The sequence below is a fragment of the Staurois parvus genome, unplaced genomic scaffold (assembly GCF_062004578.1).
Source record: "Staurois parvus isolate SC_StPar_1 unplaced genomic scaffold, SC_StPar_1.0 ptg001432l, whole genome shotgun sequence".
In the NCBI taxonomy this organism is placed as follows: domain Eukaryota; kingdom Metazoa; phylum Chordata; class Amphibia; order Anura; family Ranidae; genus Staurois; species Staurois parvus.
Window position 1 is genome coordinate 10,704,986 of NW_028319228.1, and position 23,929 is coordinate 10,728,914.

Here is a 23,929-nt window from a genome sequence, read left to right on the forward strand (position 1 = left end):
TCCCCCCCCATTCAAACTGGAGCCAGTGATGGCATAGTGATGGATGGGGGGGGGAGAGAGAGAGCGGTAGAGGGAGAAAGAGAGAGGAGAGAGAGTTGTTCCAGCACTCACCGCACAGCCCACAGAATGACATTCACTACTGGCACAGCTCACAGGATGACAGTCACTACTGGCACAGCTCACAGGATGACAGTCACTACTGGCACAGCTCACAGAATGACATTCACTACTGGCACAGCTCACAGAATGACATTCACTACTGGCACAGCTCACAGAATGACATGCGCTATTGGCACAGCTCACAGAATGACATTCACTACTGGCACAGCCCACAGAATGACATTCACTACTGGCACAGCCCACAGAATGACATTCACTACTGGCACAGCCCACAGAATGACCTTCACTACTGGCACAGCTCACAGAGTGACATGCGCTACTGGCACAGCCCACAGAATGACATCTGCCACCAGAACAGCTCACAGAATGACATCCACCAGGTGCTACCGAAGCTATGATCAGGATAGGGAGGGAGAGTCTGACACCATACAGCAGCCCACAGCCTCTCGTGGCAGAGACTGCTGCAAACATTATGGCTCCGGAGATGACTCATCTCCTCTACACCATCCTCAGGAGCTCCTGCAGTGCCTCACCTGCTTCTTCTTCCTCTGCCACGTGTGTCCATTTTGCCTAGGGGCAGCACTGCCCCGCCCGAATAATGCCACCCAAGTCAAATGCCTTCTATGCCTCGCAGTAAATACACCCCCGTTAAGAGGAGTTAGGGAAAAATATACTGCTGTGTTAATGCTAGTAACATACTGATGTGCTAATTTTTATATTGCCTACATTTCAGCTTTAGGAAACCAGATTAACTGATGTTTGCGTCAGATTCCTCTGGATCATATTTAGCACCAGTGGGCAATAGTGATATGATGCTTCAAAGATTAGAGAGATACTCTAGGAAATCCAATTTCTTACTACCGTTTTATAAACCTGTCCCTATAAATGGGCATCAACATATATTTTATGATTCCGATATGTCTGGGATAAACCAGTCTATCCTTAGATAAAGCTTTTATAAGTATAATAACTCTTACGATTTCGAGCGTCATTATTCCATCCTTGCAGCAGATCCTGCTCCAGAAATGACAGATGCTTATATTGTTATGATGCTCAATAACATGTAGAGATTAGCCAGTGCCTACCAGAGAATGATACTCAAACAACAGTTATAAAACAGTATATAATGTCACTAAAGGGTACGCACAGAACAAAGTGATAGAGGCATTTGTTTTAGCTATGAGAGTTCTGACAGAAACACATTAAGTATTGATGTAGAACTGTTTACTAAGATGTTGCTATAAACACAGTTCTAATCTTTCTTACCAATGTTTAAGCCCTACTGAATAGTCAGAATCAGTAGAAATTTCTCTCCCAGAACACTGCAGCTTGGTTGTAATTACTCCTGTTCATTATACTACTAAATAATGCAGAGTATAATGGCTTAAGTAAGACAATGAGATGTTGCTGTTTATAGCGTTCATGTTTTTTTAGTATAGCTGTTCCATCCTATCAGACTTCTCTGTAACTATAACTGCTATAATATATTTACAGAGCTATTATTATGTCAGAGGAAAGTATGGTTAGAAGTAGATCACTTGTTTGCAAAGATACATATCTGCAGTAATTGGCAGGGCAGTTAAAGATATGACAAATACATGGATCCACATAATAGCCCATTGTAGGCCAAGAGGTTTGTTGCAGTAAGAGCACAGTTGATGTATGTTAGTTGCTGAGTAGCAGGAAAGTACATTGTGCTCTAAGGGGAGAAGTAATAGGGGTCCTAAGCTTTCCATAGATGATCATCTGGGTATTTCTGTGCAGGGAGCATAACTTAAAGCCCAACTCTGGGTACAAAAATAGTATTGAATCAATTATATATTTAATTCCCTAAAAAGCCCCCTTCATCTTGCTGACTTTCTTCTACATTCGACAAATACTGCTTACATGCAGGGAAACCTACTGCAGTACTTTTGACCAGATTACGTATTTTAGGTCTCTTACACCCCAGCCCTACAGTCATGTCTTGGTCTCCATAATCTTCTGACTATTCCCAAAGTAAAACTTTGGACTGCATGTTTTGCAAATGGCCAGGAAGAGAAACCCAGCTCTGGAACAGAGCAGATATGAGTGTGATATTACCCTCCTTTTACAGGGCCATGGTCAACAACAATCCAGGTTGGCATGTCATAAAACCTGAAGACCTCCCAGATAAAGAAAGACTGCTGCTGAGGGTCATGAGGGAAGGGGTACACAATTTGCAGTTTACCACTATCCAAATAGTTATACAGCCAGCAGAAATAGTGATCTCAGTAATAAGGTCCATGAGAGGTGGAACCAAGGTTTTCTGGGAATAGTTAGCAGAAGAGGACCTATAGGTGCATGAGTAGGAGACTTGGTTTACAATTAAATCAAACAAGCTTTTATGTAGTGTTCCACGTCTCTTTGGAGATTTGGCCACCACTACTGGGGCAAAGAAATATGAGAGTTCTGAGGACATCAGTATGTCTGTAGAGCTTGGAGTCATGAGACCAAATGGAGTTTGGATCCAAGCTCTGAAGGCACTAAAGTCTAATGAATAGTGGATTCCTGGACAGATATAAGGCCAGGATGGGAGTGGTTAGAGTAATAAATTCTTACTCATCAGGAGCTTTGGAATTCTTGGTAATCAAATAGACTATTTGATGTGCAATAGATTTTTCACTTTACAAGGACATTTTCCCTTAGCTTAGGGAATTAGGTGAAGCTCTGCTGACTTCCATCATCCAATCAAGTGCAGGAAAATACTGTTTTTATTTATATTTCTTCCACATGATTAGGTGTTCTTTGCTAAATGAATTTTCACCACATTCAGTAAGCTAAGGGAAAATTTCCTTGCAAAGTGAACAGCCTGTTTGCCTTTATTAAATCCACCCCATAGTGAGCATGTCTGGTGGTAAATGCAGTCTTCCATTCGTCTGCCTCTTACATGTGAGTCAGGTTGTACGTGCCTCATAGGTCTACTTTTGTGAATCCACAGATGCAATCTAAGAGCTCCAAAATAAGGGGCATCGGGTGGTGCTTCTTGACATTGATAGCATTAAATGCATGATAATCAATACAGGTGTGGAGAGTACTATCCTTTTCTACAAATAGAAATCCTGCTGTAGCTGGAGAAGAGGATTTTCGGATAAAGGAGTGCTTAGGATATACTGTAGCAGGAGAGCTTGGCTTAGGACGCCAACATCCACATTGCATTATTATAGGGGAAGTCTCCTGTCCTTGTGAACAACCCAGGAGTGATGAAACATGTTAACCACTTGCCGACCGCGCATAGCCGAATGACGGCTTCACCGCGGCCGGCCAGTTCTGAGTGGACGTCATATGACGTCCTCCCAGAACGCGCTCTCCTGCGCGCCCCAGGGGGCGCGCACCCGGCGATCTCCGTGATCGCTGTGTCCTACGGACACAGCTGATCACGAGATGTGGTGAAAGGCCGATCCCACCGGCCTTTTACCACGTGATCAGCGGTGTCCAATGACACGCTGATCACAGGAAAATGCAAGTGCCGGTTCTCGGCTGCACTTTCCTCACGCTGTCAGATCGTGAGGAAAGTACTGCCGAGAACCGGCAGTTGTCAGAGCGGGGATCGGCACCGATCATCAGGGCACTGATGATCAGTGCCCTGATGATCGGTGCCCAGCAGTGACCCCCGCAAGTTCCGATCAGCTGTGCGCCCACTAGCCCCGCCCACCCATTCCCAGCAGTGCCCCCACCTGTGCCCAGCAGTGCCCCCACCTGTGCCCAGCAGTGCCCCCACCTGTGCCACTCTGCAGTGCCACCTACCTGTGCCCAGCAGTGCCACCTACATGTGCCCAGCAGTGCCACCCACCTGTGCCCACCCACCTGTGCCCACCAGCGCCACCCACCTGTGCCCACCAGTGCCACCCACCTGTGCCCACCCACCAGTGCTGTCCACCAGTGCCACCCACCAGTGCCACCCACCAGTGCTGCCAGTCAGTGCCACCAGTCAGTGCCCAGGGGTTGTGCCAGTCAGTGCCGCCAGTCAGTGCCCAGAAGTGATGCCAGTCAGTGCCGTCTATCAGTACCCATCATCAGTGTCACCTATCAGTGCCGCCTATCAGTGCTGCATATCAGTGCCGCCTATCCGTGACCCCTAATTAGTGCTGTCTATCAGTGCCGCCTATCCGTGCCACCTCATTAGTACTGCCTATCAGTGCCCTTTAGTGCTGCCTATCAGTGCCCATCAGTGCCGCCTATCAGTGCCCATCAGTGCCGCCTCATCAACGCAAATCAGTGAAGGAGAAAAAATACCTGTTTGAAAAATTTTATAAAAGAAACAAATAAACTTTTTTTTTTTTTTCAAATTTTTTGCACTTTTTTTAATTTATAGCGCAAAAAGTAAAGCGCCCAGTGGCGATTAAATACCACCAAAAGAAAGCTCTATTTGTGAGAAAAAAATGATCAAAATTTCATATGGGTACAATGTTGCATGACCGCGCAATTGTCAATCAAAGTGCGGCAGCGCTGAAAGCTGAAAATTGGCCTGGTAAGGAAGGGGGTATAAGTGCCTGGTAGGCAAGTGGTTAAGGAAGGTTGGATTTTTGGTGGATGTATCAATCGTACCCACAGAGATGGATGTGGTTCAACCATTTTGCTCCAACCTCCATCTTGGCAATGGATCATCCATCTTGGACAAACATATCTTTCCTCATCCCCTCCCTTCTCTGAGATTCACAGTGACATGTGGTCGGTGTGTGTGTTGGAAGTGTCACAGGCAGGCCAGGGCACAGCAGAAGCTCCGAGCTATAAAACCTCTCTGAGCTGGGCGCTCTAAGAAACTGTGCAATCTGGCACCTCGTAAAAGGATAACCCAAGCCTTCCCCTGAGTTCAAAGACATTCCAGGGGAGTCATAAACTATATACCACTTTTAAAATCCATTTTCCCCTTATGTCTCATATCTTGGAATATGAGAGACTTACATAAAAACCAGGCATATCTTCAGATTGCTCACGAGAAGTCAAACCATTTGATATGTCACACTCCTTGGCTGGAATATATAGGAAAGCAGAAAATTACATCTCTTGAACCATTCAAGTATGTCTTTCATATTTCATATCTAACCTTTCCGCAGATGCGTCTGCATATAAATCTACCCAAGGGTGGAATGTTACTTGTGCCTAGGAAAAGTTATGAGCCAAAATATAAGCTATGAGAGATTTTGGTTCTAGCTTGGGTCTCCGCCTAGACACCCCTCCCCAAATGAGGCATTGGTCCTTGGCTTCAGAGACATCCCCTGCTGGGGGACTACAAAATAGGCCTAAGAGTGGAAGTTGAAGAAATCTCCCTTTTAACATCAGAACCAACTTAGGAGACGGTGCCCTTTTGCTCTAAAACTTGATCTGCTTAACCCAGGACTTTTGGCAAGTACTCTACCTCTCTAAACTTCTTTCTGTTACCTTTTTTCTGTGTTATTGCTCTCTGTATTTATATATATATTGGTTACAACTTTTTTCTGTAAATATTTTTATTGCACCCTTTTGACCTTTTAGTAATAAATCTTTCTGTCTGAAGGTGTTGAACTGTTTCTATAGCTCTTTAATGAAACTTACGAATTCCTGCCACTGAAGAGCGCTACTATGTGTGTTTAACCCTCTGTATAGCCTGTCTGCGGTGACAGTGGTATCCAGATGATTATCTAATCATCCTAATGTATTGCTGATATTGCCGAGTTTCCTCTTTCTCTGTAAAAAAAGGAGGTGATGGCAGTGTGAAGGGTTAATTGCATAATTAACCTGATCCAGTAACAATCGCGCTCAGGCTGCCGGTACATCGATTTGTGGTCCAGTGAGCTGTAAAATCATTGTGCAGGGTGCAGCTGGGCGTGGCATTGTAACGCACGTGACATCGCAGTTTTAGATTGGCTAGTCCTTCGATCACGAGTTTGGTGAGAAGGGCTGGGGTCTGACGCCGCAATCGTCACAGTGGAGACATTACTGTAGGCAGCCAATTCATCGATTATTAAAAAATACTGCAAGAGGAGCTAAGTGGAGTGCAGCTGGCATTCTTTCATATTAATAGAAGACTGTGTTAATATTACAGGAATAGATGTAGTGAGTTATCCTTGCTCAGAGATATTATACAATTTGATGTCAACTAAAGCAGAAGCCATAAAACTGTAATGGAGTATAAGTATCATTTTAACAGTAAACTTCTGTTTCAGTATTAATAGTACCTCCCAAGGTCCCCTAAATGCAATTGTTTGTACCCCATAGACAAGAAGATTGACATACTGTATCATTTAACAAGATATATTTGTATTGCACATAATTTAATCTAACCAATGGCTAGAATATTGGACTATTTGAATACATAGGAAAAAAAATCTTTTTTTTCAGCAAAGATTAAATGGAAAACACCACTATATTTTGGGATTCCACCAACATGCAGATATAAGCATACTTCTTTTGTTCTGCAAAGCCATGTAAGTAAATACATGCAGTTTATGGTCTCTGTTGTGTTCCTTATGTTCTTGATTCTCTTCTCTGTTTATTTTACCTTGCTCAATACATTCTGCTGTTGTAGCTCTTACATCCTATACTTATTGTAAAGGAAAAATACAGGGATAATATGGAGTTCAATACCCCCCCCCCCTCCTTTATTTCAGCCTGATATAGAGTAGGGATAACAGTGGTGTTATATTCCAAATAGAATGCTTACATTGAAAGTAACAGAGATAAACTTAATGGCTGTGACGGGAGTGACTTTAGGTTGGGGGCCCATGGAACACAGCTCACTTTGGAAGGGTGGGGAGACCCCTGTCTCAGCTCCCCATATGTAAGTCACCCTGTGCCTGTTAGGGGTACAGGGTGGAATGTCCTGATATTGTGTAGACATGTATAGGTGGGGTGTGGGGATTGTTCATTGTTTACTGCCATGTGGTGCATCCCATTGTTCTATTGTGTGTCTTGCTTGGGAGCAAACTATTATGGGATGTATGTTTTTGTGTATTGGTATGGTGGGGGGTGTCTGCTGATGCATTTCTTGTTGCTAGATGTGGTTTGCCCCACCCTGTGTCCTTATGCAGGGAGGGGGATTGTTCTCTTGAATGTTTATATCTTGTGTCTGTGTTAAAATAAAGCAGTCTATTTCCTGAGTTATTTCAAGACTGGTCTTGTCTAGTCTTGTGTGGTCAGCGGTGGTGTCCGTTGATCTGTGTTCGGACAGGGAAGCGGGAGTCTAACGGAAATACCCTAGTGCAGTTGGGGTCTGGTTCCGTTACATTGGTGGCAAGCGGTAGGGATAACAGTGGTGTTGTATTTCAAATAGAATGCTTACATTGAAAGTAACAGAGATAAACATAATGGCTGCCTGTAGTCTGGAAGGGTTCTATAGTAATAGAGGTGGTGGGTTGGTTCAGTGTTTAACTTTTATCTAACCTTTTACCCAAAAGTGTGCACCTGTTTTTTTTTTTAAGTGTTGCATGTGGACAATTTTGGATACCATACTTTTTTGCCATTTCATGGGTGTGCACAATTTTAAGACTTAACATATCTGGTATTAATTTGCATGACACAACACTATCTTTAATATGTTACCAAAAATGTGGCTATTGTATTATGTTTAATTTTAGTATATTTTTTGTTGAAAAGATGAATTTAAAAAACAGTTACACAAATATTGTGCAATTTTCATTTTATTCTACTGTACTACTGCTTTATGAAAGTATATGATTGGCGGTTTTAAGTAAGCCAGAAAAAAATACAGATTTTATCATGAGTGTGAAAAATTATATAAATTGTTCTGCTAGAGTTTTTTTCTTTGCAATGTTGCCTTCAAACTCTGAAAATGTTTAATATGAGGTGAGCTCTTCATCTCTGGGTTTTGAAAAAAACCTCTCATGCTTGTTATATGAGAACTCAATGTTCTGTTATCAAGCGTGTCTGTTCCTCTGTGTGCATATACATTTTTAAGTGTTTTATTTTAAACCAGCAACATTCTATGTTTTACTTGTCTTGTAAAATTCTTGAAACAACTGGATAGTAAAGATAACAAAAAAGGTTCTATTGAAGCCAGAATTGCCACCAAATATACTCAGCATTTATAGAATTAAAATGATAACAAAACATTATTCTTAATATTTTGTATTCTTCTTACCAGGTCAGCTTAAGCTTTTTCAGTCATCTCTGTATTACCACTGTAATCCCGTTATGCGTCTACATAGAATGGCATGTAATAGCCTGAAAGCAAACTAGTTCAGTTTTTTTCTGTACTCCTTAACTTTTACTGTTTACAGTTTTCTCAACTTCATTGCATGTTTTTTAATTTTTAAAAGAAAATTATCATGAGATGACATAACATATGGAGTTAAAATAACTCGTCTGTTTTAACAAATTGGACCTTGCATATCATCTTTGATCACTGCTGAAACAGATGTTTGCAAATCAAAGATGCTACGTGTTGCTCTTTTAATTGGTATCAAATGCTGCTCTCACGTTAACTTTTATTTTAAAGCTGTACATATTTGGTGGAAGAAATAAAGAAAATGACTTCAATGACGTCATGGCTATGAGACTCATAAACCCATCAGAGAGACAGCCCAGTGAGTTGCCCATTGTAAAAAAAAAAATAATCAAAAGGATTATTCATACAAATATAATATATTTACAAATGTATATCATAATAATACCTGTTTCTGGATTTACAAATTATTTACAAAGTAAAATATGGGTGAAAAACAGGGGCGGACTGACCATTGGGGCTGGGGGTCAGTAGGGGGCCCCATGAGATGTCCCTGGTACCTTTCATAGGCTTTTTTGGGTGTGGTTTGAGTGTGGGCGAGGACACAGGGGCCCCATGATCCCTTATTGCCCGGGGGCCCCATGAGTTGTCAGTCCGCCCCTGGTGAAAAATGTTTATGTATTATAACTTTGGTATGAATGACTTTGAGTTTAACCACATGCCCTCCAGAGGATTTACCCCCCTTCCCGACCAGGCCATTTTTTGCGATACGGTACTGCATTACTTTAATTGACAATTGCACGGTCATGCAACACTGCATTTTTTTTTTGCGCCATAAACAAAAAAAGACCGACAATTTTGAGAAAAAAAACTATATTTTGGACTTTTTGCTATTAAACATGTCCAGTAAATAAATTAAAAAATCAAATTTCATCATAAATTTAGGCCAAAATGTATTTTGCTACATGTCTGTGCTAAAAAAAATCCCAATACATGTAAATTAATTTGTTTATGTGAAAGTTATAGCGTTTACAAATGGCTGTATATATACTGGATTTTTTACAATTTTTTTTACTAGTAATCAGTGATTTATAGCGAGACTGTGGGACTGCAGCAGGCATTCTGACACTGGGGGGAACTGACTTCGTGTCACTGACATCCCCAGTGACACCAATACAATGATCAGTGCTAATAAAAAGCACTGACACTGTACTAATGGCACTGGGCAGGAAGGGGTTAACATTTGGGGCGATCAAACAGCTGCATGCTGTTTCACTGTTGGCTGTGTGTGTGCTTCACTGTAAACACACTGCTTTGGATGGCTCTGCTATGCAGAGCCATCCAAAGCAGTGTGCGGGAGCTGACAGGGGAGAGATCTGTGTTGTTTATACACAGGTCTCTCCCCTGTCAGAGATACTTGGCGATCACTGGGTACCGGCGAGTAATCACTAGCCAAGGCCTCGTGATTGACAGCTGAAGCCGCTGGAACTGCAAAATCACATATATATATATACATGATTTTGAGCACCCATGCCGCCCTGTGGCAGTATTTCTGCTATAGGGTGGGTGCAAAAGCAGTTAATGAGAAAGTAATTACAATGTCTATACATATATTTTGTTTATAATGCTTATTTTATGCTTCCTTTTAGTAATGAAGGACATTTTATTAGAATGTGGAATTCAAGGCATAAGCAATGGGTATGTGCTTTGGAAACAGACAATCTGTGCGCTGTGTGATGCAAAGCTGAGTGAGCTTCCAATAAAGTAGCATTTCTTTACAAGTGGAGGAACTAGAGTTTATTTAGTAATGCTATAACAAAGTGAATAATCTGGTGCAGCCAACTAAAAATTGACTTTGACTGATCTGATTTTTATAGTGCTCCTTTTTTAATATCATGTCTTCTCTTGCCTTATTAACTGATCCAAATGAACAGTACAGTCTACACTGCTTAAATCTTCAACCAAACCAAAACTGACTATATCACTTCTGAGAATAACATACAGTAAATATTTTTTTGTATACAATATCTGATTATGCTACCTATATACCAGCTTGATGCACAACGGACATTTCCATAATCTGTTTTTTAGGGATGGGTCATGTCCTCATGAGTGTTTTATTCAAGGAAAGGAAAGATATTCCATTTTTCAGTCTGTTACCAATTTCTTGCAATTGTGATGTAAAGTTACTTATTAAAATAATTTTGCTTATACAGATATACACCAACTAAAATCCCAAATGTGAAGTATCAGTTAAGTGCACTACAGCCAACAAGTCTCTCTGCTTCCCAGCCGATTTCTGTAAGTTGTACCCAGTTTTTCATATATATATATATATATATATACCAAAACAAGTGTTTTGTAGGTAGAATTGTGCTAACTTTAATGCCTAGGAATACGTTTTTGTTTGAATTTTAGCTTTGATATAAAGGGTGAAAGTTACTTAGACCGGAAAACTGGTGCAGCTGTGCATGGTAGCCAATCAGCTTCTAACTTCAGCTTGTTCAATTAAACTGTGACAATAATACCTGGATGCTGATTGTTCTCTATGGAGAGCTGCAGCAGATTTCGCATGTTCCAGTTTTAGTAAATCTCTCCAAACAGTCCACTTGTTACCGTCTACAGTATATTTTCTAGATGAAATAACTAGGGTAAACTGAGGCAACAGGACTTGCCGGCTTGCACATTTCAGCTTGTGTACTTTTATTTTGATGATTTTCTTATGAAGCAATATTTCCAGAGTACAGGGAGATCAGCACTATGTGTTCCTGAAACCACATGGGCATCTTCTACATTACTGTATGTGAAAAAAATAAATTGGGGTATATGGCATGTAGTATCCAATTATCAATTATATGAAATGGACATTGTTCCTTAGGAATAGATGATCAGTGTCAGGAAATGCCACCAATAAACTGCACTGCCAGTGCAGAACCACAGGATATCTGTGCTATGGGTCCTGTGAATGACTTGCTCCTTCCCCAAAGGTGAGGCTTGTATTCCAAGGAACAAACAAAACCACCAGTGGGTAAATATTTCTTGTACATGCCTTTTATGTTTGCTTAATAGGGTAAGAAAACAACATAAGAATAACTTTCCTTTATGTATGGCAACTCATCAGTATGTGCAATAAAAGTTATCTGCAACACAATAGTGGACAAATAGTAAAACATAACATATGTGATTGTGAAGACAATACAATTAATTGTTAAAAAAATCACCACAATCCAATCTGGATCATTTGTTAGCCAGTTTTATTGCTCCCTCTGTGCTACCCAATATATATTGCCCATATCTTGCACTGAGGAGGGCTAACAAGCCATTAAACTATATGTAGGGTGGATAAATGGTCATGTATTTTGCATCATATCTGACTGCATTATTTCCCAGCTGTAATTTGATTAGGTGAAGAGGGAAAATTAATCTCCCTCTGTCCCTCTCTGTGAAAGGGTGGGGAGAGAGAGAGAGAGAGAGAGAGAGAGAGAGAGAGAGAGAGAGAGATTAACTTCTACACAGTGTAGAAGAAACTCTGCAAACTATTATTAAAAAAAGTGTAGAAGAGACTCTGTAAACTATTATTAAAAAAGTGTAGAAGAGACTCTGTAAACTATTAAGAAAATAAATAAATATAAATATATATATATAGATAGATAGATATATATATATATATATTTTTTTTTTTAAAGAAAATCTGACAGCCATTTTTTAGGTAGAAGTAAACCCTCCAATCTTTTGCAGCCAAGTAAGCTGCCAACTTAGCCTTTGTTTTACCCAAAATATATTGCCCATATCTTGCACTGAGGAGGGCTAACAAGCCATTAAGCTATATGTAGGGTGGATAAATGGTCATGTATTTTGCATCATATCTAACTGCATTATTTCCCAGCTGTAATTTGCTTAGCTGAAGAGGGAAAATTAATTTCCCTCTGCCCCTCTCCGTGATAGGGCCGGGAGAGAGAGAGAGATTAACTTTGAACTTCTACACAGTGTAGAAGAAACTCTGCAAACTATTATTAAAAAAAGTGTAGAAGAGAGACGAGTGCGCATGCGCGGCCGGCGGGACGGACATGTCCCAATGAGGCTCCGGCTCCCCGTCAGGTGACAGCGCCGTGGAGCAGCGGGACCCGGCCCGCGATACAGCTCAGGGGGCTCCGATCCCCGCGGCACATAACCCAGGGTCTGATCCGCCCTGACCAATGGCGGATTTGCCACAGCTGGTCGGAGAAATCCGACAGGGGACTCTGTCCCCATACTGAGCCGCACACAGGCCCGCCCACTAATGCCTGCACCTTCTTGAGGCAGAGGAGAGGGAACGAGAGAGCAGGGGGGCTGACATCTACATAACAGCCCCCCTCAGTATGAGACAATACACAAAGACCTAAAACCATTAAAATCACACCAAGACCGGTCTAGGTATATGTGCTACAAAGGCTATGACCACAATAGTCTAAAGCACTTGCAGCACTGGCACATAGGTAACACTTCCTAAAGGAGGTATATTCAAAAATTATACCATAGGTATGCAATATCACATGCTATATATATATAAGCATATATCATTACCATATAGGTTACACCCCATAAAGGGGATTTTCCAAAAATTATACCAAGGGTATATCATATCACATGCATGCAAAACGACGGATACAGTAATCGTCAAAAGAGAGGCATGACCCTGAGCCTATAGAAGGCAATATGGGTAAAACATAATATATATGCAGTACAACCCTATATAATAGTTGTAAGGATTCTTATAATTGAAAGAGTCCCTGTTGTTGTCTTGATAGAAACATAGATGCAAATAGCAGAAATCTGCTTTAAATGGTTTCTTCACCACAACATGTGGACTGCAAATCACTTTAGTGTTGGAAACAAGATGAGGCCCAGTAGATCTTCCGCCTGTTGCAATATATGTAATATGCCTTGTTTCTATATAAAACACCATAATGTCCCCATCCTGTAATAAGACAAACAATATAAGTATAGTCACTGTAAGCGGTTTCACTCTATGGTAGATATATATTATATCATATAGATCGCAAGGAACCTTTTTCAAATGTCCTGTAACAGTCCACTCACAGTCCACTCACCACCTGTGCAATGGGTAGTAGAAAAAAGAAGAGAAATCCTTCATAGGTACTGCCGTGTTGATCCAGGGAACCACCGCTTACATCAGCCGACATTTCGCGGGTTCCGACCTCTCCATGGCGCCTGTACAGCCTTTGCATGACTCATGGCATGTGAAAATGGCTACCTCCTTGTAGGTCGGCGTGCGTATCACCAGTGCACATGACCGGACGTGACGTATCTGACTTATGACGCATATGCAGCCCTACAAGATCCGCAGCCCAGCCATCCCTGCACATCTGAGGGTGAGTCTGACACTGAAACGGACATCTCTGCACATGCCCTGACGCCTGACCTTACGCCCCCTGACCTACTGTCACGCTTCGAAAAAATGCTACACAAAGCTTTGAAGCAGACCTCGGACCGCATCACTGCCACGCTATCTAGGGAAATCCGTGAACCAAGACAACGTACTGCGGATCTAGAACAGTGGGTAGATGGTCTTGATGCCTCGCTTCAGACACAAACGGATGACCTTGATCTCCTGCGTGACGAAAATGCAACACTAATGACACGACTGGAGGACTTTGAAAACTGGGCACGGAGCTCAAACCTGCGTATCCGTGGCCTTCCGGAAACGATCGTAGATGTCCAATCAATGGTAACAGCTCTGTTCCAAGAGCTTGCCCCAGCTATCCCAATCGAAAGGTTAGAATTGGATAGAGTACACAGGGGATTAGCACCGCGACGCACGGACGGTCCACCACGTGACATTATTGCCAAGCTCCACTTTTTCCGCACCAAAGAGCAACTCCTACAAGCTGCCCATAACGCAGACTCTCTACAGTTCCAGGGTCATACCTACCAACTATTCCAAGACCTACAGTCAGGTCCATAAATATTGGGACATCGACACAATTCTAACATTTTTGGCTCTATACACCACCACAATGGATTTGAAATGAAACGAACAAGATGTGCTTTAACTGCAGACTGTCAGCTTTAATTTGAAGGTATTTACATCCAAATCAGGTGAACGGTGTAGGAATTACAACAGTTTGCATATGTGCCTCCCACTTATTAAGGGACCAAAAGTAATGGGACAATTGGCTTCTCAGCTGTTCCATGGCCTGGTGTGTGTTATTTCCTCATTATCCCAATTACAATGAGCAGATAAAAGGTCCAGAGTTCATTTCAAGTGTGCTATTTGCATTTGGAATCTGTTGCTGTCAACTCTCAAGATGAGATCCAAAGAGCTGTCACTATCAGTGAAGCAAGCCATCATTAGGCTGAAAAAACAAAACAAACCCATCAGAGAGATAGCATAAACATTAGGCATGGCCAAAACAACTGTTTGGAACATTCTTAAAAAGAAGGAACGCACCGGTGAGCTCAGCAACACCAAAAGACCCGGAAAACCATGGAAAACAACTGTGGTGGATGAGCGAAGAATTCTTTCCCTGGTGAAGAAAACACCCTTCACAACAGTTGGCCAGATCAAGAACACTCTCCAGGAGGTAGGTGTATGTGTGTCAAAGTCAATAATCAAGAGAAGACTTCACCAGAGTGAATACAGAAGGTTCACCACAAGATGTAAACCATTGGTGAGCCTCAAAAACAGGAAGGCCAGATTAGAGTTTGCCAAACGACATCTAAAAAAGCCTTCACAGTTCTGGAACAACATCCTATGGACAGATGAGACCAACATCAACTTGTACCAGAGTGTTGGGAAGAGAAGAGTATGGAGAAGGAAAGGAACTGCTCATGATCCTAAGCATACCACCTCATCAGTGAAGCATGGTGGTGGTAGTGTCATGGCGTGGGCATGTATGGCTGCCAATGGAACTGGTTCTCTTGTATTTATTGATGATGTGACTGCTGACAAAAGCAGCAGGATGAATTCTGAAGTGTTTCGGGCAATATTATCTGCTCATATTCAGCCAAATGCTTCACAACTCATTGGACGCTGCTTCACAGTGCAGATGGACAATGACCCAAAGCAGACTGCAAAAGCAACCAAAGAGTTTTTTAAGGGAAAGAAGTGGAATGTTATGCAATGGCCAAGTCAATCACCTGACCTGAATCCGATTGAGCATGCATTTCACTTGCTGAAGACAAAACTGAAGGGAAAATGCCCCAAGAACAAGCAGGAACTGAAGACAGTTGCAGTAGAGGCCTGGCAGAGCATCACCAGGGATGAAACCCAGCGTCTGGTGATGTCTATGCGTTCCAGACTTCAGGCTGTAATTGACTGCAAAGGATTTGCAACCAAGTATTAAAAAGTGAAAGTTTGATTTATGATTATTATTCTGTGCCATTACTTTTGGTTCCTTAATAAGTGGGAGGCACATATGCAAACTGTTGTAATTCCTACACCGTTCACCTGATTTGGATGTAAATACCCTCAAATTAAAGCTGACACTCTGCAGTTAAAGCACATCTTGTTTGTTTCATTTCAAATCCATCGTGGTGGTGTATAGAGCCAAAAATGTTAGAATTGTGTCGATGTCCCAATATTTATGGACCTGACTGTATGTCCCTCAACTATCTCCAAGCGCAGGGCTATGAAACCTCACCTACAAGTACTTCAACAACACGCTATACAATATAGGTGGAGCTTCCCTTTCACAGTGTGCTTCCGATACCAGTCTCAAGATTACACATGCAAGACTCCAGAAGACCTACTAGACACCTTGCGGATCTTACAACTACATCCCCCAGCGACGCCTTCAGAAAGCGCCAAGCGGAGGTCCACATCCTGCTCGCCACGGAAGTCCTTCCCCGCGCGTGCTACTGAAGGCCCACTCAACCTCCACAAACGTGGACGTTTTTCATCTCCGCGTCTATCTTCACAAGATACCATGGACTGAACTATGTCCCAAGTTTGTCCTTCTTTTTCCCACTTTTTTTTTGGCCACACACACCAAACGGTGTACTCTTTTGACTGTCACTGCGGTTACCACCGCTGATATCCTTTCTCCCTCTACCTGTTAAATTTTTCAACCTGGGGATTGTTCTGCACCCCCCCCCCTCCGGGCTCCATTTTAGTTTAGTTTATATTTGGGAGCCTAGGCTTTGACGGCATGCGATGCTACACCCCGTCCCCCGTGATGTCTCACTAGTTCTGCTAATGCCGTCTAGGTCTGGGATACCATGATATTCTTGAATGTGTTTTCTTTACACACCTGTTTTTTCTACCGGGACCTCGCCACCATTTATCAATCAAGTTGCTGTCATCCTCATGGACCGTGTACCTGCGCACTCCAACCTAGCCCCTGTGTTATTGGTTATTTGATAACACTTGGGCTACTATTGTTCCCTAGCCCACCCTGATTTAGGGTGTCCTTGGGAACCCACCTTTTAGGCCCTAAATGGCCCCTTACACCCCTTCTTTCCTGTTACCTCTCTCATACCGTAACCCTCCTCCCTCCCTCCAACATGACTCCATGGCTCTGCACAACACACTCCATTACGTTCTCATCTCCTACAGTAACCGTCAGGCTCTACCCCGGGAGGTAGTGCCATGCTATCCTAACCACTATGCACTTTCCCCATGGGCTCATTAAATATCCTTACCCTGAATGTACAGGGCCTCAATATTCCACAGAAACGTAATAAGGCTTTCCAAACCTTTGCTACACTTAAAGCTCACATGGTCTGTCTACAGGAAACACACTTCACTCCCAACTCCACTCCTAAGTTTTTTGGCCCTCGGTATCCTCAGGTCTATAGAGCCTAAGCCACCACCAAACGCAGGGGAGTACTGATTGCCTTTCATCGCACAACACCTTTCACGCTATGCACCGAAATCAAAGACCCGGAGGGTCGTTACCTCCTGTTAGTAGGGCAACTCCTTGATGTAGATGTCACCATTGTTGCATACTACGCCCCAAACCAAGACCCTTTACCATTCCTTTCCCACATACTCTCGGTTATAGACCACCATAAGCGCGGAACTTTAATTGTTAGCGGAGACTCTAACAGTGTAATATATCCCTTTCTCGATAAATCCCCTCAACCATCCCCAGTCCCTCGGGGAAGTCACAAGACCACGTGACGTAACGCGTAGGCACACTAAGACGTAACTTCCGGTATCCGAAGTGTCGCACTTCCGTTGCGGGACGCCATTTTCCTGGTTATCAGGAAGCTCAAACACGTGTGCAGTTTGCCCATATAGGGACAGAAGAATCGCTGTACAAACACATGTAAGTTACCTTTTGTTATTTCTACAATTAAACCCTGGTTATTGGAAATACTACACTATGGAGGATCTCTGTTTTTGACTCACTATTTGTGAGAGAGAGTTTGCAGAGAATCGCTGCTGAGGATCCTATGAGGCACAGCAGTGGAGGTGTGGAGGAGGCCAAATAGGAGGAATATCTGAGAGGTACCAAACCAGGATTCTTGAGGATCCAAAGTGATCCTAAAGGCTTGTGGGCCCTTAGGGGTCACTGAAAGGAGGTGAGCGGGCATTGCAGCTGAAGTGGAAAGAGTGTGGTTTAGTCACGAGTGGCACTTGATATATAAAGACTCATTGCAGGTATTTAAATATCACTTGGAATAGATTCGTTTGGATTTGGACATTGGACGTTGAATTAAGTTCAAGTGGCACCATCACATGATATTGATTTATATTGTTTTGAAGCGGCACTATCACATTATTTATATGTTTATTTAATTAATGCAATAGGAGTTTGTATTGATTTTGGGGATTTGGAATATACATATATGTAGTAAGTGGCATATAAGAACACTGAGAAGATTATAGTATTTATCACGAAGTCACTATATTGGATTACAATAGTTTGTGTATTTTTAGCGCTACACTAATTTATATTTATGATTTATCATTGAGCACTGTTTTAGGTATCAGTTTGAGTGTTAGCGGCTTTAAAGTAGGAGGGGATTCCATAGAAGCGCAGGAGGATTTCTAATAAGAATTCGATACAGTCTGATGGCCATACCTCAGCTATATATTGCATCGTTGGGGTTTTGGCCCGCACTTTTTAGCTTGGATTTTCTCGCTGTATCGAGAGCCCTCGGCCAGAATTAGGTATCTGGGGCACAGGTCAGCTCAGTTCCAGATCTCCAGAGGCACGAGACAGGGCTGCCCTCTATCCCCTTTGCTCTTTGCCCTGGCTATAGAGCCTCTGGCCCTCTTAATCAGAGCTAACCCGAATGTCAGGGGACTCGAGATAGGAGGCACGCATCATAAGTTATGTCTCTTTGCGGATGACGTCTTACTCTTTCTCACATCTACATTGACTTTCTCTCCTTCCCTACTCCGGCTTCTCGAGGCGTTTGGCTCGCTCTCTGGTTTAAAAATAAACCCTAATAAATCGACAGCACTCAACATCTCTCTCCCCCCCTTCAGAGTTGACGCATCTAAAGCAGATTTTACCATTCCCTTGGTCACAGTGTCATATCCCTTTTTTGGGAATCAAACTGACCCCTAAGTTATCAGACCTTTACGCAGCTAACTATCTTCCAATGCTAAACCATCTTTCTGCCCTTTTGACCAAATGGTCTTCCCTCCCCCTCGCATGGCTAGGCAGAATAGCAGTTATCAAGATGTCAATCCTCCCAAAACTTCTATATCTATTTAGAGTCCTCCCAGTCCCCCCTCACTACCTCCGCACACTGCAGCGTCGCATTTTTTCCTATGTATGGGGCGATACTCGTCCTCGTATACTCCGCTCCACCCTATACCGTCCTAAGCTCAATGGTGGTCTAGGCTTACCCGACATCAGCAAATACTATCAAGCAGTGCATTTAGCCCAATTACCTAAATATACTGCAACCTTTGAAATCCCTCAATGGATTGCTCTTGAATCGATAGAATGTGACCCCTTATCTACAGCTAACTTACTCTGGTTGAGGCCTATAGACCGCCGCTCTATAACCAACCCCATCACTTTTCACTTTTTATCCTTATGGGATAAACTGAAAACCCGATATCTCCTCCAATCACTACATAATCCCCTGCTCTCGTTTCTACAAAACCCAGCTTTTCCCCCGGCCTGGCAGACACCCCTCTTGTTCAAAGCCTGGTCCTCTGCTAATTTGCTCCGCACGCATCATTTCCTACAGAGGAATAAGTTTAAATCCTTTGCCTCGCTGCGGGAAACGCATAGCCTCCCAGTTTCCGAGATATTTCGATACTTGCAGCTACAACACTTTTACGCCCCCTACACTACAACAACCAATCGGCCAGATGCCATGTCTCTCTTCGAACGAGCGTGATACAAAGACCCTCATAGACGTGGGCTTATCTCTTGCTTATATTCACTCTTCACTACTTCGATTACCACGTCCCCCCCTCGGTATACTCATAAGTGGGAAGTGGATTTAGGTAAGAAACTCGACCCATCTGATTGAGATCACATTTGGGCCAACACAAAATCATCTTCGCAGAACATTGTAGCTTTGGAAACAATTTATAAAGTTTTAACCCGCTGGTACCTGGTCCCAGCGAGAATCGCAAAATTTACCCCTAATTACTCGCCCAACTGTTTTAGAGGCTGTGCGGACCAAGGAACACACTACCATATGTGGTGGGAATGCCCAGTGGCCCGAGTCTTTTGGGATGAAATTTTCACCATGATATCTACACTTAGCACTATCACTCTACGACCTGACCCAACAACAGCCCTACTCAATCAGTGCCCCCCTGGCGTCTCCAACTCGCAATTCAAGCTCCTTATGCAAGTTACGACGGCAGCTAAGCAGGTTATAGCGAAATCCTGGAAATCCCCCACCCTAAGTGTTGCGGCTGTCAAAACCAGAATAACACAAGCCATGATACATGCAAAGGTGGAAGCCACAATTCTAGACAAGATTCCTAAATTCTTGCGCATATGGAGCCCATGGGTAGAGCGCTTCCTCCCGCCTAACTTTGATGAATCACTCCTTCTCCCTTGATTTGTATACTGTGCGCCAAGGATTCTGTCAATAGCCCTTTGCAGGCAACACGTGGGGTCTGCTGTAAATTTGATGAATGCTCATGGAGTCATCGTTGTTGTTCCTCTTCCCCTTCCCTCCCTTCCACCCCCGTCTGACCCCCATCCAAACTTCCCCTTATTTCTTTAATGCACTTGGGAGACGCTACTCTGATTGGCTGGGACAATAATGTCATCTGTTGTCAACTCTTATTTACCTGTTTCCGCTAGAAAAGTATAGACATTTGTAATGTGATCCTCATCCATTTTTTTCTATGTCCTGCTGCCACTTCAATGTCCAATGTACATTACCGAATTCTCCTAGTTTGTGTTATTATGTTTTTTTTGTTAATAAAAATGTTTGAACAAGAAAAAAAGTGTAGAAGAGACTCTGTAAACTATTAAGAAAAAAAATATATAAATTATATATAATTTTTTTTTTTTAAAGAAAATCTGACTGCCATTTTCAGGTAGAAGTAAACCCTCCAATCTTTTGCAGCCAAGGAAGCTGCCATCTTATCCTTTGTTTTACCTGGAGTTGTCATAGGGCTGCACATGTGATCAGTTATGATACCAGCCATGTGATGGCTTGATAGCTCAGGTTAAGACCACAAGCAGCTGTGACAATTATTCACTGTATGTCCTGAATGCAACTGATTTGGTAAACAGTCAAATATAAGTCTTGATTAACAGTAGATTATACAATATATACTGTATGTACCTTTATTATCTAAAAATCCTGTTTGAATCTATCTTAAGTTCATCATCATTGCATAAGCCTCACCATCTGCTATTCCCCTGTCCACTGAATACCTTATTTCTCAGGATAGGGGAATAGGCACAAAATACACCTACTCAAGAAAAGTTTAAACATCACAGAATTACAAGCTCATTCTTTTCAGTAGTAAAGAAGTTGCACACGTGGAAAGCCAACAGTGTTTTCCAGTGAAGGCTCCTTGTTACAGTAATTTACGTAGTTTATATAGCCTTTTAGGATTGTGTATTAAAGTACTGTATAGTATGTTGTGTTGGTCCATTTTTCATGTATATATTCATAAAAAAAATATGTTTCTTTTAACAGGAAGCTAAAGAAAGCAGCTTCATGTTTGTACGTGGCCAAGCGATAGAACAAATAAAATCAGCCTTTGTCTTACTAGACTCAGAATTTGAAAAATTTGATCTGTAAGTAATTTCTTTTATATCTTTATTATGCTCACTAATCTATTTTATTGGTTGCCTTTGTTCAGAAAATGTATTAATGAAAAATATGTAATTATGGTCTTAGATTTCATTTTTTTTAATCCTATTCTTATTTGAAAGATGATCTTATTAGTAGAACACAGTTCGTCTGCAATCAACCTTCACATTTCAAGCATATGGTCATATTTTTCTGGCTGAGAGAAAGACGTCCACTGAATTCTTGTTGGCAGGTTGTAATGCTAATCCAATGGCTTCAAGACCAAAAAATGTATACAGATCACTGGCTGTATATCCTTTTTCTCCAGATACAGCACCTTGAAAAAGCATTCATACCCCTTGAAATTTTCCACAGTTTGTCATGTCAAGCTCTGTCAGATTCGATGTCTGTGAACAGCAATTTTCAAGTCTTGCCACAGATTCTCAACTGGATTTAGGTCTGGATTTTGACTGGGCCATTCTAACACATGAATATGCTTTGATCTAAACCATTCCATTGTAGCTCTGGCTGTATGTTTAGGGTTATTGTCCTGCTGGAAGGTAAACCCCTGCCCCAGTTTCTAATCTTTTGCAGATTCTAACAGGTTTTCTTCTAAGATTGTCCTGTATTTGGTTCCATCCATTTTCCCAGCAGCTTCCCTGTTCCTGCTGATAAAAAGTATCCCCACGACACAATGCTGTCATCACCATGTATGTGCAGTGCCAGTTTTCTACCACACATAGTGCCAAAAATGTTCATTTTAGTCTCATCTGATCAGAGCATCTTATTCCACGTTTGCTGTGTCCCGCACATAGCTTCTCGCAAACTGCAAATGGTACCTCTTATGGCTTTTTTTCAACAATAGCATTCTTCTTGACACTCTTCCATAACGGCCAGATTTGTGAAGTGCACGACTAATAGTTGTCCTGTGGACAGATTCTCCCATTTGAGCTGTGGATCTCTGCAGCTCCTTCAGAGTTACCATGGGCCTCTTGGCTCCTTCTCTGATTAATGCTCTCTTTGCCTGGCCTGTCAGTTTAGGTGGACGGCCATGTCTTGGTAGGTTTGCATTTGTGCCATACTCTTTCCATTTTTGGATGATGGATTGAACAGTACTCTGTGAGATGTTCAAAGCTTGGGATTATTTTTATAACCTAACCCCACTTTAAACTTCTCTACAACTTTATCCCTGACCTGTCTGGTGTGTTCCTTGGCCTTCCTGATGCTGTTTGTTCACTAATGTTCTCCAACAAACCTCTGAGAGCTTCACAAAACAGCTGTATTTATACTGAGATTAGATTACACACAGGTGGACTCTATTTACTAATTAGGTGAATTCTGAAGGCAATTGGTTCCACTAGATTTTAGTTAGGGGTATCAGAGTAAAGGGGCTGAATACAAATGCACACTACACTTTTCAGATATTTATTTGTAAAAAAGTTTGAAAACCATTTATCATTTTCCTTCCACTTCACAATTATGTGCAACTTTGTGTTGGTCTATCACATAAAATCCCAATAAAATACATTTATATTTTTGGTTGTAACATGACAAAATGTGGAGAATTTCAAGGGTATTAATATTTTTTCAAGGCACTGTAAAAGCTATTGACAGTTAGTTTTTGAAAGGTTTTTGCCCACAAACACAGTTGCTATTGATCACGTTATTGTCATTCAATCCTTTCCAAATGATCAGAAGTAGTAGATGATCAGGACATCTTGGGTCACTCTGATCTCTGTACACAGGCTCCAATTTTCCTGACTTCCATTCAAAAGCCTATTGAATCCAGAGAAAAACAATGCTCTTGGGGATACAATCCAGGCACGTGTGGCTTGCAAAAGTAATTTTTCTGTAGTTTGATTCCTTCTGAACATCTACAGTGGGAATCGAAAGTTTGGGCACCCCAGCTAAAAATTTGTATTAATGTGCATAAAGAAGTCAAGGAAAGATGGAAAAATCTCCAAAAGGCATCAAATTACAGATTAGACATTCTTATAATATGTCAACAAAAGTTAGATTTTATTTCCATCATTTACACTTTCAAAATAACAGAAAACAAAAAAATGGCGTCTGCAAAAGTTTGGGTACCCTGCAGAGTTAATATCTTGTACTGCCCCCTTTGGCAAATATCACAGCTTGTAAACGCTTTTTGTAGCCAGCCAAGAGTCTTTCAATTCTTGTTTGAGGTATCTTTGCCCATTCTTCCTTACAAAAGTCTTCCAGTTCTTTGAGATTTCTGGGCTGTCTGTCACGCACTGCTCTTTTAAGGTCTATCCATAGATTTTCAATTATGTTGAGGTCAGGAGATTGTAAAGGCCATGGCAAAACCTTCAGTTTACACCTCTTGATGTAATCCCTCGTGGATTTCGAGGTGTGTTTAGGATCATTATCCATTTGTAGAAGCCATCCTCTCTTTAACTTCAGCTTTTTCACAGATGGCATCAA

The 23,929-nt window shown here is 42.0% G+C and overlaps 1 protein-coding gene across 1 annotated transcript in view; it reads left to right on the forward strand.

Moving 5' to 3' along the window:
* LOC149436051 (RING finger protein B-like) overlaps nucleotides 1–23,929 on the forward strand; it is a 126,945-nt gene that overhangs the window by 76,118 nt on the left and 26,898 nt on the right. The window contains exons 11-15 of the mRNA XM_089662095.1: nucleotides 6,460–6,545; nucleotides 8,576–8,663; nucleotides 9,952–10,000; nucleotides 10,519–10,603; nucleotides 21,389–21,489. Coding sequence (XP_089518221.1) covers nucleotides 6,460–6,545; nucleotides 8,576–8,663; nucleotides 9,952–10,000; nucleotides 10,519–10,603; nucleotides 21,389–21,489 — 409 coding nt within the window. The remainder of the gene's footprint in view (nucleotides 1–6,459; nucleotides 6,546–8,575; nucleotides 8,664–9,951; nucleotides 10,001–10,518; nucleotides 10,604–21,388; nucleotides 21,490–23,929) is intronic.